At 36.4% G+C, this 18,146-nt stretch overlaps 1 protein-coding gene and 2 long non-coding RNA genes across 4 annotated transcripts in view; 2 read left to right on the forward strand and 1 right to left on the reverse strand.

The window, feature by feature from the left end:
- Window positions 1–635: 635 nt before the first annotated feature.
- On the forward strand, window positions 636–1,424 carry LOC113682752 (uncharacterized). Its single transcript, XR_016183059.1, has 3 exons — window positions 636–743; window positions 900–987; window positions 1,291–1,424. It is a non-coding gene; the product is annotated as an uncharacterized LOC113682752 (long non-coding RNA).
- A 3,005-nt stretch (window positions 1,425–4,429) lies between these two features.
- The window catches only part of LOC149034448 (uncharacterized), a 39,886-nt gene continuing 26,169 nt past the window's right edge, over window positions 4,430–18,146 (reverse strand). The window contains exon 2 of one of the 2 annotated variants that reach the window (XR_016183056.1): window positions 4,430–4,819. This is a non-coding gene — a long non-coding RNA (uncharacterized LOC149034448). Of the gene's footprint in view, window positions 4,820–11,124; window positions 11,261–18,146 lie in introns of those variants that run through there. The other variant, XR_016183058.1, reaches the window with a different exon arrangement.
- LOC113682750 (uncharacterized) lies at window positions 8,184–10,491 on the forward strand. Its single transcript, XM_089194305.1, has one exon. It carries the CDS (start codon window positions 8,184–8,186, stop codon window positions 9,285–9,287), a length of 1,104 nt encoding a protein of 367 aa, XP_089050431.1. The 3' UTR covers window positions 9,288–10,491.

An 18,146-nucleotide genomic window follows, 5' to 3' on the forward strand; every position in this document is an offset into this window, starting at 1 on the left:
CAAAAACAAAACAAAGTAAAACTTCAGCGAAATTTGCGATGAAAAGTTAGGAGCGTCCTTATCTGTGACAATTACAGGTATATTTATAGGAATTGAACCAATCTTTTTTCCCTTAAGTATTCTATTGAAGCCTCTGAGCACGCCTATGCGGCTAAAAATAAGATCCTAGAAAGGAAATGATTAAGTCGTCTTGACTGAGTTGTCGTGGGAGATGAAATGTCCGGGCGTGAACATCTCCGGAGAAATTAAGCAGTTCTTTTAATTACAGACGTCTATTCCATGAAATAATATATTCTCTATTTAGTAATCAAAATGCAATTTGCTGCAGCATAACTACTCTGATAAAATCTTTTTCTAAAACAAAGGCACTCCTACACATCTCTGACAAGATTTTGCGCTAAATGAGGTTCCTCTTATATCATTACAGATAGAATATCTTTAATTCTCTCTGTCCAAGCAGCACTTAATGTGGAAAACTTACGGAAGATTTTATCTTAGTTATCCGATTTGCCGCCGATGCGATCAAGCTATTCAAAGCAGTGAATGCATTCAGTTCGAATTCTCTTGTAGCCCTGCGCTTTTGTTTTAGACTTCAATAAACTTTTAATAGCGGATTTTAACGCGGATTTAATTGCAACCGTGCCTTAATTTCAGCTGCTTTTGTATTCTCTGCTTTTCATAACAAATACGTTTAGTTCTGATTTTAATGGACTCATTCGGGAATATAGCACTCCCTCTGCCGGGTAAATTTTCTCTGCATACTCTTTAAATGCTATAAAAAAAAAACAGACTTTCGACCACATAAATAGGATTGAAAGTATAGTGCGTGCTTATCTCATCAGAATTTCCAGACATAGATTTCTATTGTTACTTACAGAGAGAGCGTTTCTTTCTTCCAGAAACAAGCTCAACGTTTACCGATTCAACGCGCGAGAAGGAATTTAGACCCGAAACTGTGCCACTTTTTTGAAACCCGGCAAGCTTAAGGTTAGTTCTTCTTTCTACCGCCTTTTCTATTTACGTCTCGGTATTGCTGAATACCTGCCTTTTTAACAAAAACCCTCGCCGTCTTCGGAGCGGTGTTGTTTATCTCAAAATTACTGCACGAATCAAAGACTTTGCATGCACCGCGTTTCTTCAAAAAGATTTTCTAAACAAACTCCTCATAAGCGACATCTTCTCGTTGAAATAACTTAAAATGTACTATTTTTGAATCCTCTATTTGTTTGAGTGGGATCTTTCTTAGTTTACGGAATTATCAGTTGAATTGGATATCATTTTATCCTTTAGTTGTCCCCAGCTTCGACGGGAGACAAAAATTTGGCATCGACTGCTTAAGTTAAAGCTTGTTGTAAATAAATAAAGTTGGCGCCTGTGGATAACCCTATATTTATTTCATTCGTATGATCAGATGTAACTCTCCTCATAAAATAGTTTAAGTTGTGATTCACTGATACTGAGTTACTGACTAAGAGTAAAGTAATATGTAGGACAATTGCCCTCGCACAAGCTGGCAGCAGGGAGGGTGTTAAATGATCAGTAGCTCATGTCCTAGAGAATATAATCTAATATAGTCCTTTGCTGCGCTTCTGATACACATGTACATTGTGGCGAGTGAAGCATTGTCAACATGTATGTTTTGGTGAGTGAAGCATTACAAAAGGGGTTTATGAACTGAAATGTAAAGTTTGTCTTTGTTCCACTCTCGAAGCGTCAGATTGCAATTTTTTTACTTGAAAATAATAAAGTGTAAATGAGGAAGGAAGCAATGCATAAATTGAAAAAATCTATTTTGGTAGCGATGGGGGTTTTTTTTATTAGTCCCTTATGACAAAAACATCTTGGAAAGTGCGTGCTATAAAAGTCCCTTGTCAGACACGATAAGAAAACGAAAATTTCATTACTACTTTGTATTTTATTTAATTTATGAGTACTATAGAGGTCATTTAACCCTTTACCTCCCATGAGTGACCAAGACAGAATTTCTCCTTACAATATCAAAATAATATCAAGCAGACAAGTGATGAGAATAAAGAAAAATATCAATTAGGGGATTATTGGTTGATCCAATACCAAATACTCCGAACTAACGTCCCAAAATTTATATGGCAGACAGTAAGGAGAATTACTAATGAGATCTTGGGAGTTAAAGGGTTAAAAGACTACGAGGCAAGTTCATTCTGTCCATGATGTCAATAACATTTTCACAGAACAAAATCGAACTTAGGTAATTTTTTTCAGTGAAAATAGCCTGGTTGGAAGCTTTTTAGATACGAATTTGTTTAAAAAATTTTGGTCTCGAAGACCTGTCTCTTGATGAATTAGTTAGGAATTAACACCTAACTATGCCCGACTCGTCTATTTTTTAAACGTAATTCTTAGTTGCTCTTCGATGTAAAAAAAAATCATATTGTTCTTATTTTTTGTGCTTTCACTTGACTTTCTACCAACCTCAAACAATATGAAAGATAAAATAAAACACTCAAAGCAACAATTAAGTTCAGTTAAGTGCTGAAAAGGATATTTGTCATATGCAAATTTTTTATTTTACGTGCTGCAAGACAGAGATTAGATCCAATTTTGTATGTTGAACTACAGTTATCAAGCAAGGGTTTTAGATTAGAAACTGGAAACAGCTCTGATAACATTATGTAAAATCCAGATGGTATTGCGAAAAAATAAAAGAGATTAATTTGAGAAACTGCGCGTTTTCTACAAACTTCTTTGTCGAATCTCAATTGTTTTAAATTTGCATAACGACTATGTACTAATGCTTTGTCACTATTACTATAAAACCGACACAACTGGATCGAATGAGTAATAACTTTTATTATTCATTATTTATACGCTTCGATGCTTTATTGCTGGATGAAAATTTTACGTGCATCTTCAAATCAAGAAAAAAAAAGTACACGATTTTTTGGAATATAAATCTCTACTTGAATTCCTTCTGCTCATATATATGTATATAAGTTGGTATTTTAAGGTTAAAAAGAAAAAAATTATGATACGAATCCTTGCTACGTGAAGGGATTTAGAGAATAAATACGTGAATTTTTGTAAACATTTTGCTTTGTTATATAAACAATCGTCTCGAAGTGTACAAAATGTGATCTTTTGCGACGACACCATCCAGTTTGATTATTTGCTGCGTCATACATGAATTCTGAAATATGTAAGCGGTCCTTCGAGATAAAATCTTCAGAATGCCGAGAATTTATCAGCTGCAACAAGGCACGGACTCCTTCTCATGTAGACTTGTTCTTTCTTTTGTCTTTACAGTGGATTGAGTCAAGCGTGTAATCTGTAATTGTCTTAGGGGCGGAAATAATGGAAGAGGCAAAATTAGTTTTGTGACATCACTGCATGACGTAGAACTTGACAAAGTGATTGATATCTCAGCTTACGTTAATCCTGTTTGAAAGATGTGCATTAACGATTTTAGTTGCATTAAAGAAAAGCTCTTAATGTAAGTGGCTTGCGCTCATAGCATTAGATATATTCGGCGCAAATCAGTCCTGTTGGCGAATAGATAACAGATAAATTGGGACCTATATATTGGAACCGCTGTGTGAATTTCAATATTTAAGGTAAGGTTTTTGAAATGGCACGAGAAAAGCATTTAAAGCGGTTATGTTTTAAAATATCATTTCTAAAATTCATAGCTTCTCTCACTGTTACTGCATTAAAAATCCACCTCCGTAAAATATAGTAAAATAAATTAGTGGATGTGTGAAATAATTTCTTAATCACAAAAGCAGCAATCTTTGAAACGTATCTAGAAAGTGAAGGGGTTCAATGAAAACCAACGCGAACCTAGGGTTTAATAATGTTGTGTAAGAAGTGAAAAATTGTGTATGCAGCAGGATTTTATAACGTAAATTAAAGAAATGTTATGTGCGCCTGTCTTGTCTGATTAAGACGTATGCACCTCTGTGTTGCCTGAAGGATTGAATTCGAGGTCCTTAAGGTTATTTCAAGTCCGTGTCTTTTTACTAACATTTTCTCCGCGTGGACCGCAAATTAAACGGAAAAAATCAAGCATCCGTAACTCACAGACCGAGAGGACGACGTTATTAATTTTTTTAAAACCCTTAATCAATATGCATATCATCCATACTATTATCTATATATTTCCTATGGAGCAACCATTATAGGGAGGATTTTTTGACACGCAAGAGCTTCTTCAGTCTGTGATCATTTATTTTTTCTTATGAGCTTTAAGTTTGATCTAGGGGTGATACCGTTAAGAAAAATTAGACGTTGGTTTCTCAAGGTTGAAAGTAGAAGGTGTATAATCTTTTGATTTCCCAGGAAAGAATCAGTTGTTGTGATGTTCCGCCATACTCATGGCAAATGGTTCGGCCCTAAATTCCCTTTCCTCATCATGGCATATTTTGGATTAAATTATTATTTTTTATCAATTGCAGCACTCCTTTTCAAAGAACAAAGAGGTCATGTCTCTCTACGAGCGTGCGCGACACTATCGTTCCCACTCCCTCAAACCTCTCAATCAACCAAGTTTACTTACCCAGCGTTCCAAGCGCACACTCAGCCTGCCGAGCAAACCGATTATACCACCACTCATCAATGTACAACGTTATCATGACAACTGGGAGAATGAAAGCGACGAGGAAGATCAGATCTGTGAAACAAACGAGGAAACTATCGGTAAGTTACTTGTCCTGAGTTCTCGTCACTGTTTCCTGGGTTTTTCTCCATTTTCTCCGGTTTTCCTCCCTCTATGGGAACAAACACTCCAACTTCCACTTTGAAGGGGATAAAAGTGAATAAAGAGCCACCACTTAGAGGAGCCAGCCTATAGAACAACCACAGATAAAATTTAATTTTACTAAATTTAACGGTGCCATACAGAAAAATCTGTTTGGTTTTTTATCAAATCTAGGACTAGTTACTCTGTGCAAATATGCAATCAGCTTGTCTTCGTTTGCTTTAAGCTTGGTACATTCTGTTTCACTGCATTCGCTGGCCTGCGCAGGGATTTCCACGTATTTTGCTGTATCACTTTCCCATAAACATAGTTTGCTTTCCTTTGATGAACAGCCTGCGTCAGATATCAACTAAGGTTATTGAGTACGCCACGCGACCTACGGCAGTCTCAATTTTCACAGTATGGGCGCTCTATGGGAAGGGAAGGGGAATAGGGGTCGAGGAGAGGGACTGGGACTTGAGGTCCACTGTCACCTAAATTACGATTTTCTAATAATAACATGCGCGCATAAATGCGCACAAATTTCAAAGTCCAATGCATAAATTTCTATAATTTCTTTTTTTTTATTCAGCCTGGTACACACCAGTTGTTGGACTATCCTGTAGCCTGGTGATATATTTCTGGTCATGCGCCCTAGCGTACTACTCTACATCATGATCCGCATGCACAATATAAAGAGGGTTTGGTCAGAGCATGTGGACGATCCTCGTTTTAATTTACCGATTTTCCCCCAGTTCAATTCAAGTTGACGCTCTGCAAAACAATTCATGATAGGGCATCTTCAGGGTGTTCACAGTTATAACGATAGGACAAATGACGTACAGTGTGCAAAACACGACAGTGATGACGTTAATTCAATGGGGAAGCGGAACTCTTGAATGAAGAGAATGAACTAAGAAGGAACGAGTATAGTAAAGATTAGAGAAAAATCACACGGATAACAAATAACTTATCGTGAAGTGTTGTTTTTGAAACTTAGAATATCTCGAGAATACCTTGTAAAATTCAGTTTGTATACTGCAGTAAACTTTTGAATATGCAGGTGAAAATGTTCTTAGCTAATGAAACATTTCAAGGCAATACAAATGTGAAGTTATACTAATTAGAAAGTTTGACAATTTTTTATTATTATTATTTTTGATTATTTTTCTGTTGTTATCATCATCGTTATCACAATCATAATGTTTCGATACTTTTTGAGTTGTTCTAAGCATTATTGCTATTATCAATATAATTTTTACTGTCTGGGTCGTCTCATTTTCATTGTCACTATTTAGGTAAATCAAATTTTTTGAATTGTTAATGATTGTTCCACTGGAATAACCAATTAAATCAGGAAAGTGATAAGAAGGAAAAGATTTCCTTTTTATTTGACATCATGTTCAGTAAATGAAAAAGTTAAAATAAATCAATCTTTTATTTAAGATGAACATGTAAAAGGTGAGACATATTAACTTGACATTTATCGTGTAAAACCTTTGGGTGTTAAAATTCAGTACAAATGTTTCCATCTTCTCTTGATAGGTGCTGTAAATCCATGAATAAATTTTAAAAAACTGAGGGGAAAAGAATGGTTAAAAAAAAGTATCCATTCGACACTTTGCATTTGGCAAACTAAATCTGGGATAACTGATAACTTCCTTGAAAAATGGTCAAAGAGAAACAATATTAGTCCAATTATGCCCGTAAAATGTTGGAAGGTCGCCTACTGGAATGCAAAAAAGTTGCCGAAAAGTTGCAAAATTGCCAAAATTCAAAAGGTTGCTGCGAAAATTTCTTGATATTTTTACATAAACCTAAATGAAGGACTTTATTTTTCGCTATCTCAATAAATGCAATAATTGCAGTAGATAACCTTTGGAACAAAGGTCCTGTTTTAAAAGTGGTTAAATGCCCGGCAGCTAAGCACGTTCTCAAAGTACACTAAACGCCTGGCAGTCGGAAACACCCATCAAGGGCTACGCGAAAACTTCCAGATCGGCTAAAAAATTTAAATCGTTTTTGGTAACCAATACTGCATTTTCCCTCTTTTCCGAAAGTTTTCCATGTTAACTTTATAATTCTCTGCGCTAATTGCGTGAAGCGACTAAGTTGTTCCTTGAAATTCTATTAAATCAGCTAAGGTAGTTTGAACTGGTTTCAAGATTCTCGTATTGATTATATTTTATTCATCTTTAAAACTAAGTTAAATAGCTTGTCCTTGACACCCACGTAAGTATTTTGAAAATATTTATATCGCAGTTATTGCAAGTTCAAGTCATTTCTCACTATTTCGACCTACTCCAAACTTTCAAATTGGCGTTGGTCGCCGACTCGAAAGGTTTTGATCCCTTCGACTCTACACAATTCTTCTCCTTGATTTAGCTAATTTCGCATTTAACTTCGATTACATTTCTGTCATTCAAACTGAGTTAGAAAATCAGGAAAATCAATTTAAGTGAAGTGAAATTGAGTTAACTTCCTTATTGACCCTGGAAACACAAGTCGCTCTGAGAGTTATTTTTAAACTGAACGTGTTTACATCTCAATTGGTTTAATTTAGTAGGGCATTTGTTTATTCTCATAAAATCTTACCAATAAAAGGGCCTGAAACGCTTCCTTGCTGGAAAAAGCGATCAATTTTACAAAGTTCATCACGAAAAATGATCGAGACCCAAACCTTAAAACAATTCCAATAAGTTCATATGTAAATGTTTTCATTCCTATTTGCACTAAATAAAATCCTCGCAAATTATGCTCGGTGCATTCAATGATAAAATATTCATATACACAATTCTGTCGTTAAATTGATCGTGTTTCGCGAAAGCATAGGTAATATAGAAACTGGCTTTCTTAAACACCCGCTTTTTGAAATGAAAACCATTACAGATGTAATACCTCTTTGAACTTATGTAGAGGGAGCACGTGTATTGAAAAGAGAGTAATACTCTCTTGTCACGAAGGCTTGATGATCACGTGCACCAGAACATACGATATTTGTCTACGGCGTGGTTATAAACCATAACAATGAAGCCTCAGACAGAGAATTATTCATCTATTCGCGAATATTTTCGAAATAAAAGCATTTAAATGATTTTTAATGGTGGTTAGGTTGATTTAAATCACGTTCATCCCGTATAGAACCTTCCTTACTCGAAAGTGAAACTCTGCGTTGTCAAAATTTAGAGAAAACCATCTGTTTTAACTTCACCTTGGGTAACCCTCATTCACACGCGGTTGTTACCGCGACAAGCGTCGACCTCGTTTCTGGTTGGTCGACTTCAGTTGTCATATAATTTAATGCTAACCATTTTCACCTCAGCCACCGCATCTTTCACTAGACATAACATCAAAACAATCTTTGCGGTTTCCTGTTTACTATTTTACAGTTTACGTTTATGCTTCGATAGTAAGAGGCGAAGAAGTGAAGCTGTAAAATCCTTACACCGGAGCCTAAGAAGTTACCTCCATAATGCCGCAAAGTTACGTAACTCTGAAGAAGGCTCCCCGACCAACGCACGATCCGCCGTTTACGTTGAAGGATTTGAAAGCCGCTATCCCGCCACATTGCTTTGAGAGATCCACATTGAAGTCTTACGCTTATGTTGTTTGGGATTTAACGATGGCGTGGTTGTTATATCTAAGCACGGGCTACTTCAACCATCCTTATCTACCGCCTTGGGCGTCCTATATTCTCTGGCCTCTCTACTGGATTTGCCAAGGCTGTGTTTGCACCGGCATCTGGGTTTTGGCGCACGAGTGTGGCCATTATTCGTTTTCCGACAGCAAAACTGTTTGTGACTACACTGGGCTTGTGTTACATTCTGCGCTGCTTGTGCCGTATCACTCATGGCGAATAAGTCACGCAAAACATCATCGAAGTACAAATGATATGGACCGTGACGAAGTTTTTGTTCCCAGTACAAAAGAAGAGTTTACTAAAGATGGACTGGCAGCTCTGTCTCCCACCTGGAACGTTTTGTCCCTGTTGAAAATGTCCCTGTTTGGCTGGCCTGGTTATCTAATGTTCCACATCGCCGGACGTAAATACCACACTCATACAGATCACTTCAACCCAAAAAGCCCGATTTTTAGCAAGAAAGACTATAAAGACATCGTTATCAGTGACATTGCATTGGTGGTGTGGATCGGTTTCCTCGGCTACCTGGCTTATGTGAACTCTACTTTTTGGCTGTTGAAGGTATATATCATCCCTTATCTCATTGTGAATTTCTGGTTGGTCTTCATCACAGACTTACAACACTCGGATGCCGCTGTGCCTCACTACAGAGGCCAACAGTGGAACTGGCTTAAAGGGGCACTGTGCACCGTGGATCGGGATTACGGAATTTTGAATCATGTTTTCCACCACATTGGAGACACACACATTGCCCATCATCTTTTTTCACTCATACCTCACTACCACGCAGTTGAAGCCACGGAGCATCTGAAGAAAGCTCTGGGAGAGTTCTATTACAAAGACGAGACACCAATTTTCAAGGCTATGTGGTTGACTGGCAGATACTGCCGTTATGTTGAAAACTCTGGTGATATTTTATGGTTTAAGCATGATTAATTTCTGTCATAATATTTGCGTCAAGAATGAACCAGTTTGTGTAAATCACAGAAAATAGTGGATCACTAGACATTAAACTAAACAGCAAATTTGTAACATCTAGATAAGTATAATTCACTTTGATATGTTTTATTTTTTTGTTTTCTTATATTTTTTTTATAACCTTGTATGGTTGCAGCTGAGAAAAGGAACCCTAAAATTTGAAAACATACATTGAAGTACAGTCGTTTCTCCAGCCATTTGAGTACTGCTAACTTGAAATTTCCTCTAATTACCGTCTCGATGATTTATTTTTTCGAGGGGGATTTCTTTCTTTTGTTGATGAAATTTCAGTTTCATGCAGAAATTTCCATTTCATGAGCATTAAGTTCGGTCACCATCAAACTAATCTTACAATATCAATGTTTAAGTGATATGTAAATCTTTCACAATGATGAGGATTTACACAGGCAGGTACCAGATCTTTGTTAACACCTGTGAGCATCACGCAAAAAAAACAAGATGTAGGCGCAAGATTTTGGTAAGTCCAGCTTTGAATACGGGTGTTATTTATTCCCTTAAGAATCTTTGACCTATTAATGAAAATATAACTTTAAAGAATATAAGAATTGCTCATGATCTTTTCAATATTACCAACTTACTACGGGACTTAGAAACTAGTCAACAAAAATTGCAAAAATTAATATGTTTATATAGAGATAAGCAAGCGGTCGAAAGAAAGGTCGACGTATCGAAAATGAAACAAGAAGTCGAGTAAATATTAAGTTGTCAGCATGGACAATACGGTGTTTTAAATGCTATGGAAACAATTGTTTAATATTTTCAGTTCAGTGCATACTGAACGGCTGAATACGTTTACAGTCTCGGTCCTTAAGTCCTTTACGTCTTCGAAATTCTTCGTGTAACTATGAAATTGCGTTTAAACGACGAAAACGTTTTTATTCACTCAACATAAATCAATCAAATAAGTTTTTAAATAATTCTTTTACTTTACAGTATTGTTGGACTGATTAAAATTATATATTATTTATTATTACGATTGATAAATAATAACAATACTTTATTTATACTTTATTCACTCAACAAATCAATCAAATAAGTTTTTTTAATAATTCTTTTACTACACAATATTGCTGATTTGATTAAAATTATCTATTATATAATATGTTAAGATTGTTATATAATATAAATACTTTCTTTACATAGCGCTATTTCCTTTTGCTCGATAGCACGTTACAATGATTGCAATCAAAAACTAAAAAAAATTTATAATCATAATATTGGATCCGAGAAGAGAGATAAAAACATATTAACAGCAGTACGTGAATTTAAGTTTCAAAAGCCATGTCGCATGCTAAACTGACGGTAAGATTGATTAAAAAGACGTTTCTATGGAAGGGTCTCAAAATTTGATAGTGAGCTGCTGTTTGATATTGTTGGGACGAAAGTTCCGTAAGCTAGGTGCCGCGAAAGAGAAACACTTATAGCCTTATAACTTACTAGCTTGACAGATGGTACTTACAGTAAGTTCTTGAAAGAGGATCTCAAATTCCCGGTTGGTACATAGGGCTCGAGCACTTCAGTAATGTCGGTAGGAGCCTGGCCGTTAAGCGCTGTGTAGTTTAGTAGTAATATCCTATAATTAATTCGCTGGTTGTAATGTTACATTGTGAACTTGGGAGCTCATTTAATCAATGTTTTTCTTGTCAGCTCCACAAATAGTGGGGCGAAAAAAAGTCTTCCTTGCGGGGAACCTGGCCCAATCGAGCAAAAACGAATGGAATTCCAGTCTCTCGTCGTTAGCTTCATAAATGATACCTATCTTTCATCTTGAATGCCTGGCCAAGGATAGAGCTGTTTAGTTGTGCGACTACGTAGAGCTGCATGGCACTGAAAGGTGTTCCCTTATTCAGAGATCTACTCTGAGTTGTAAGACGCCCAACGAGTCGCGAACGAGACAGAGACGAACGCTACTGAAGAAAATGCAGAAAGTAATAAATTTAGCCGTTAGGCGTAAAAATTGACAAATTTTAACCATCAGTCGTAAAAAGGTGCTCCGTAAGAAAAAATTTATGGTGATAATAATGGAAAGATATCAGCCGTTAGCGGTTAAGTAGCCAACATTTTAACAGTTAGCCGAAAAAGCCATCACCCCACTGAGACCCTGAGGAAAGAAATGAACAAACAAATGCGACTAAAGGTAAATCGCGATAGAAAATAATTGAGAGACGGATTAAAACGACAAAAGCAAAGAATGGTTAGAAGCTTGGAAGTAATGAAACCGAGTGTGAAAAGGAACGCAAAAGGAGATGACTGCCAAGACAAGATGGGCATTAGTTCGGAGTGAGATCGTTACATCAACTTTCAGTACATAAGGTATAAAGTTGAAACGACCGTCAACTTGAGGCGAGAGAATGAAAACTGAACTCTGGCAAGATTCGTTCCCCCTGCATCTCGCTTTATTGAAATTTTAAGAGCACCAAGAGAGACAATAAATTTTTCTGGCAATAGAATTATCTAATGCAAGACATAAAAAGTAAAAGATAAGTAAACATGAAGAAACAGTTAACTATCATTGATGGTAAACAGGGTCTTAAATTCAGATAACGATGGAGTTGACAGAGCAGTGCCACCAACAGTAATGGGTGTGGGAGGCAGGTAGATCTATTATATCAGTATAAATTGGTCTCTAGATTGTAACAATCTTTGACACAAATACTCTCCTACTTCGTTTGCGAAAGTGGAGGTGTACAGATTCTGAGGTAATTCATCGCCGTGCGACTGATTAAACAGGCGTTTACCAGCACGGAATAACTTTCGCTGATTACAGCTGTTATTCTAAATATATTTAGTGTAAAATGCCTGTCGTGCCTTGTTATATATATGATTGTTGACACCATTGCTCTTAGCTTTGAAGAGAGCCAAGTCGGAATCAAGTTTCGACAACCTCCATCTTCTTTCAGCTTTCTGTCGCTGTCTCCTAGCTTGTCTGATTTCGTCCGTATACCATGAAACTTGCGCACGCACAACAACCGTTCGAGTCTTAACAGGTGCGCGCATGTCCAGCAAAGCTTTTTGGGTTTTGTTATACGACAAAACAAGCTCTTTGAGGTCGTCCGGGGGATTTTTGCATAGCTCAGACTTAGCCAGGTCACCATCCAGGGAATCCACGTTAACTAATTTTATTTTCCTAATCGAGAGAGACCTGGTGGAGAAAGAAGGCTTGATTGGGTGAAGATGACACAGCACTCGTGCATGATAAGAGAAGTAGCAGTCAGTTTGAGGTGTGGATCTTACAATTTGGTCAGACTGGCGGGCGATGATTAAATCAAGGGTGTGACCATAAATATGGGTTGGGCCACTACATGCTGTTGTAGGCAGAAAGATTCCAGCAGATCTCGAAATTTGGTAGGAATGACCTCTCCGATTAACTCGTAAACTCCATAAATTATACTTTCGGAAAAGTACAACTGCAACAGTCAGTGACCCAAAGGCGGCGACTTATTAATCTAATACCGAAAAAGGATGCAGAGCAAGATCTCACTAAAAACTAGTGTCCAATTACTTAACTAGATTGTGACTTAAAAAAAGCGGCCGAGGCAACTGCAAACCACCTTAAAAAAGTTATTCCAAAACTAGTTGTAATTAAACGGGTATTGTTAAAGGGAGATTTATTGGAGAAAACATTTAGATTAATAGATAGTGCGTTAAAATTTTGCTGCCGCCTAAAGTATTCCAGGACTACTGCTTTGTCATGGGTAAAGAACAAAGTAAAGGCCTAGGGCGTCTGATTTCCAACCGACCCGAAAGTAACTATGGAGGCAAACTACCCTGATAAATGGGCAAAAGTCTGTCACTGCCTTGGCAGCTGGGAATACTGGCGATTGAGTCTTCTTGGGAAGATTACAGTGTTAAAAAGCTTGTGAGCTTCAAAACTGGTTTACATCCTGTCAACTTTGCAAACAAATTGCCGCGTGCTAAAAGAATTGAGCAAATCTTTCTTCGATCTTTATGGAGCGGCAAGGGGGAAAATCCAAGCGAAATGTGCTGTTCTGTGGCTATTCAGACGGAATTCTTGACCCAGAAAATCATGGTAAATTGAAGTACTTTTTTGACTATGAATTGCTATATTTTGGTGGGCCTGCCATCTGTAGAGGCAAACCTAAAAAAAGATGACTAACTAAAATACGGCATCTCGGATTTCTTCACGAAGGAAATCTTGCAAATCTGCTCAGAAGTAAGCTTTAATCTTTGCTTGATCTCTATCGCCTTAAAAATGTCGCTCATCTAATGAAAGATTTGACCACGTTCATTTCTTATCACGAGTTTGAAGAACGCTTCGGTAGCAAATCAAATTATTTTGGTTTTCAAGGCCATATGTCTGCATAAAACAATTAAAAAGAGATTGTCTCTTAAGCAGGAACAACAGCTGTGAAATATGGGGAGATAGAGGTAATTCGACTTCAATGGCAGACATACAAATATTGCATAACAAAGCAGCGCGCATCATTTTAGATCTTCCTCCTTGTACTTCTGCAAACGATGCGCTAGCGAGACTGCACTGGAAAACCGTCGCAGAGCAGAGCAGAGCAGAGCAGAGCAGAGCAGAGCAGAGCAGAGCAGAGTGCAGTGCAGTATTTGCTAATAAATCCGTTAGACTTTTGCCAATGGCTTGAAGTGGTGGTACAAACCCAGAACAGGTGAGTTAAGTACTCAAATTCAGCTCCACGCAAGGTGCACATGTCTTTAAATTTAATACCTACTTTCCTTAGAAAATCATTTGTTTTTAGTCGTAATAGTTTGAATTCAAAATTGATTTAAAGTTAAATTAAACAATCTTTATTGAGCATACCAGATTCAGAAAAAGAATTTACATGAGGGTCGTCCTAAAAAGATTAAAATGTAAAAAACTACCATTATTTATAAATAGGGGAGATAAGAAATTAGTATAAATAGTAAAAGTATATAAATTAAAAAGATTTAAAGAATATAAGATTTAGATAGGAATGACAATTATACATACAGGAAAAAATTAAAATGTAAGGCTAGCATTTAAAACTTTGCGCTTGAAACAAGTTAAGAAATTGTTGATAAATCACAAAAACTTTCCAACAAAACAGGATACGGACCTTACCTCATCCATCATAATTGGTTTGAGACCCTATACCTTCTAAAAACAAAAACATACATCTCTATTTTTCAATCGTCTGGATTTTTCGAAAGCGAGAAAGAGCCCCCAGTTTAGAATTTTTCTCTTCCTTCATAACCTCCTTAATGTCTCGTCACTTGTCTCTTTGACCCTCTGTCCTCTCTCATTTGATATTGAAACAGCCTACAGTAGGTAAATTTAAAAGTCAGGTTGTTTTATACTTTATTTCCTTAAATCGTTTATTTTTTTTTTTCTTTAGCTTTGGTAGTTAATATTGTATTTTATGTAGCCGCAGCTTGTAAGTAATGTCCATATTGTATTGTTAGTAATTTAAGTGTATTGCAAAATAAAATTCAAAATGAGATGTATTCAGATGTATTTGTAAAATCAAGCAAGCCAAAGGCGTGAAGTCTAGAAAGATACATCAAGCTGCTAATATACCTTCTTCGTAGCTTCATACTAATCTCTCTGCTGTTGTTCCACATGGTAATTTTCTTTTCTTAGATTGTCCATGGCCTTGCAGCAGTTTGGAACTCTTCTTCTTTCTCGGTTGGCTCCTCTACCTTCTTTAGATTAGCGTCACTGTTCTTAACGGGAGCCTCTTTTAATAACTTTAAATATATGAACATCTTATATTTACATATATGGAAGCCTCTTTGTTATTCATTTAGTATTTCGTCTTATTTAGCCCCGAAATGCTTTCACATATCAAGTGCTGCCATTTCTTCGCCGTCGTCTTGCTCGGCCGCAAAAAACTTTGAAGATGCTTATTGCCTGGGCCTTTTCGGTTCTAGGAGATTTATCAGACTCTTTAAAGGAAATAGATTTTCTGTTGCTTACAAGTTGTCTAAAACATTCGCCCATTTACCATACAATACGCTAAAATTAGCGGTCCCTTCGGCGTCAATGCTCGACGCAAGCCCCCCTCCCCCACCTCTATTTCTCATACTTAGCGAAAAGTTGAATAAACACTTAACAAGTAGCATCACGACCGATAGGCACGAGTCAATTAAGCACTCATCAAGAAGTCCTCGTGTTGTCAGATCACGTTTTTCTATTTGGTTCTTCAACAATTTTTCATGGTGTTTTCAATATCTCCAAACAGCTATGGAGCCTTGAAGTCTGTTAACAAAAATTCCAAAAATCAATTTGCTAAGAATAAGATCTAAAAGCGATCATTTTTTTCAAAAATGGCTATTTGTGTGTGTGAGATATTAAAAGAATTTGTTTTTGCATCAATACTACCTAAAATAATTGTTGCACGTATGTTAAATCTTGAACACCACTCATATTTTTCTGACTGAAGATGTTAATACCATAAGCTACTTAAAAATCATCACAGGACTTCGAGCGAATATTAACTTGTCGGAATGAAAAACCTTCACGGTATGGTTCGTTTAATTACATTAGAGTACCTTGAAAACATATACTGCTTTCTCTGATTCTCTGGAAGTCACGTCTCTTCTTATATTGTTTTTATCTCTCCACGTTACGAGAACTTGAAAATAGAGGAGTGTCGAGTTCCAACCATTCTTGTTTTCTTAGGCAAGACAAAGTTCCGAATACACTTTCAAAGTGAGATAAGCAAATTTTAATTTCTTTGAGATCACTCTCCAAGTTTGTTGTGTAGCAGCAAATAATTTTCCATTTTCGGGCTTACATTATTTTCCTCCATTTGGCCGAAACTTTTTAACACTTAGGAGTGACAAGTATCTACTTTCTCCTCACAGTACCACCCCTGAATCAAACATTAAGGTCATGAGAATAAATGAAATAATGGCCAAATTAAGAAAATCTTGATTGTTAAACAAATTCTCCATTTAAGTATCTTAGCAAATGTATAGAGAACAGAATGGAGAATATGTATACTGATGTTTGGGAGTCAGCCTTAAACGAGCGGTCTCCAACGTGAATTGCTTTGTTTAATACTTTAGCCTAAAACTATATCTTCTATTTGATAAAACTTTCATAGAAAGGATAGTCAATCTCCTGGGTACCCTGAGAACTTAACGAAACAAAAGCATTGCGAAGCGGTAAAATGACTGAGTGCGTGCAATTCAACACTTCGCACGTTTTGCACAACATCTCTTTGCAACAATAACGCTCGAATTTCCAAATTTAGATATTTGAGGAAACCTGACTCCGACAGCAAATTTTTTACGTCTGTACTTTTTATTGAAAAGCATGACATTCGCAAAATTTTTTTAAGATAAATGTAAAGTATATTTTTTAATTGCTTTTTTCAAAGGCGTCACCAATGTATCTGCTTAAGTTCCTGATAATCGATCTTTACTAAGGTAGGAATGCGAAAATCAAAAGGGCCGGCTTTGTTCTTTAACTGCCACACCTACGAGAATCGCTTTTGCTTCTACAATGAAAAATATTCACCGGCATAAATTCACATGGCAATCCCAAAGTAGTGAACACGGAAATATTTCATTTAAAGGTCGAGTGTACGCTCAAAGTGGAACTGTTATGGGCAAGAATTGAGCACGATAAAAGCTTGCATGATAGGAAGTCACGTTTTTTCATAAAAACATGAAATTGTCATTATTATTCCTTTAATAACACTGCTTACCAATCCCGTCTTACAACATTGCTAGAAATTGATCTCAGTGTGTTTTCATGGAAGAAAATTCCTTTAGTAGTAAAAAACAGTTCGGCTGAAATTTCAGTCCACGCAATGCCATCGCTATAAATCCAACGAAACCTATATTTATCTTGCCGAAGCAAGGCGCACTTTCAGAGGAACTGTTAACGTAAAGCAAATATTTTCTTGTAGGTATGAAAAACCTTTGAGATATGGTTTCACTTTGTGCCAGTTTACATGGAGCTATATTGAATCTACGATATTCAAGAAGCTGTAACCCTCATCACATGCCTCTTTTCTCTGTGAAAGCACAAGAAGTACTTAACAGCAATTCTGCAGGATTGAGGCCCGACTTTGCGCACGTTTAACAATTTGTTTTGTTCTGCAAAATCTAGTTTTATGTTACACACCTTCGTTTTCTATATATACCATAGGTGATCTTTTCTCATTTGCATTTGATAATGGTGACATGTCTCCGACGAAACGTCATGTTTAAATAGCGTTGCTTTTTATCCTTACATACATACATACATAAATACATACATAAATACTGGTTAATTGTATAAATGCACTTAACTATTAATGAGAAACACTCACAACTGGTTTTACACAAAGGATACGTTAAAATAGAATGAAATATAATGAAGAGATGTAATATAATAATAAAAATTGTGTTAGTTGAGTTATAAAACTACACAGTTTAAAAATTTTTTACAATAAATATCCTTAAATGTGTTATAAAATCTCCCGTTACCACTCTGCAAAAGAAGGATAACTCCTATCTCTGTTATTATTATTTTTTAATTTCCCCAAACCTTTCACAGACCTCCAGAGATCAACAGCTGACCACTATAGTTTCATTCTTCGTTAATCAATTGACGCGAGCTTACCACAAAACGATCGGTTTCACGAAAAATTAAAACAAATCCATGGTGCCAATTGTTAAATAATCACAAACTGTAAAATAAAAAAGCATCTCCAACAAAGATTGTACTAGCCTTTCGATCCCTTTGTTTTTATTTGTTTCACCGTTCAATGTTTGCATCTGAAGTTTTTCTAAAGTGTTATTGTCAGATCCACCCACCGAGGATGAGCACTTTCAGTTTCCTTATATCGGGGA

This window comes from Pocillopora damicornis, chromosome 14, assembly GCF_964200805.1.
Source record: "Pocillopora damicornis chromosome 14, jaPocDami1.2, whole genome shotgun sequence".
NCBI lineage: Eukaryota > Metazoa > Cnidaria > Anthozoa > Scleractinia > Pocilloporidae > Pocillopora > Pocillopora damicornis.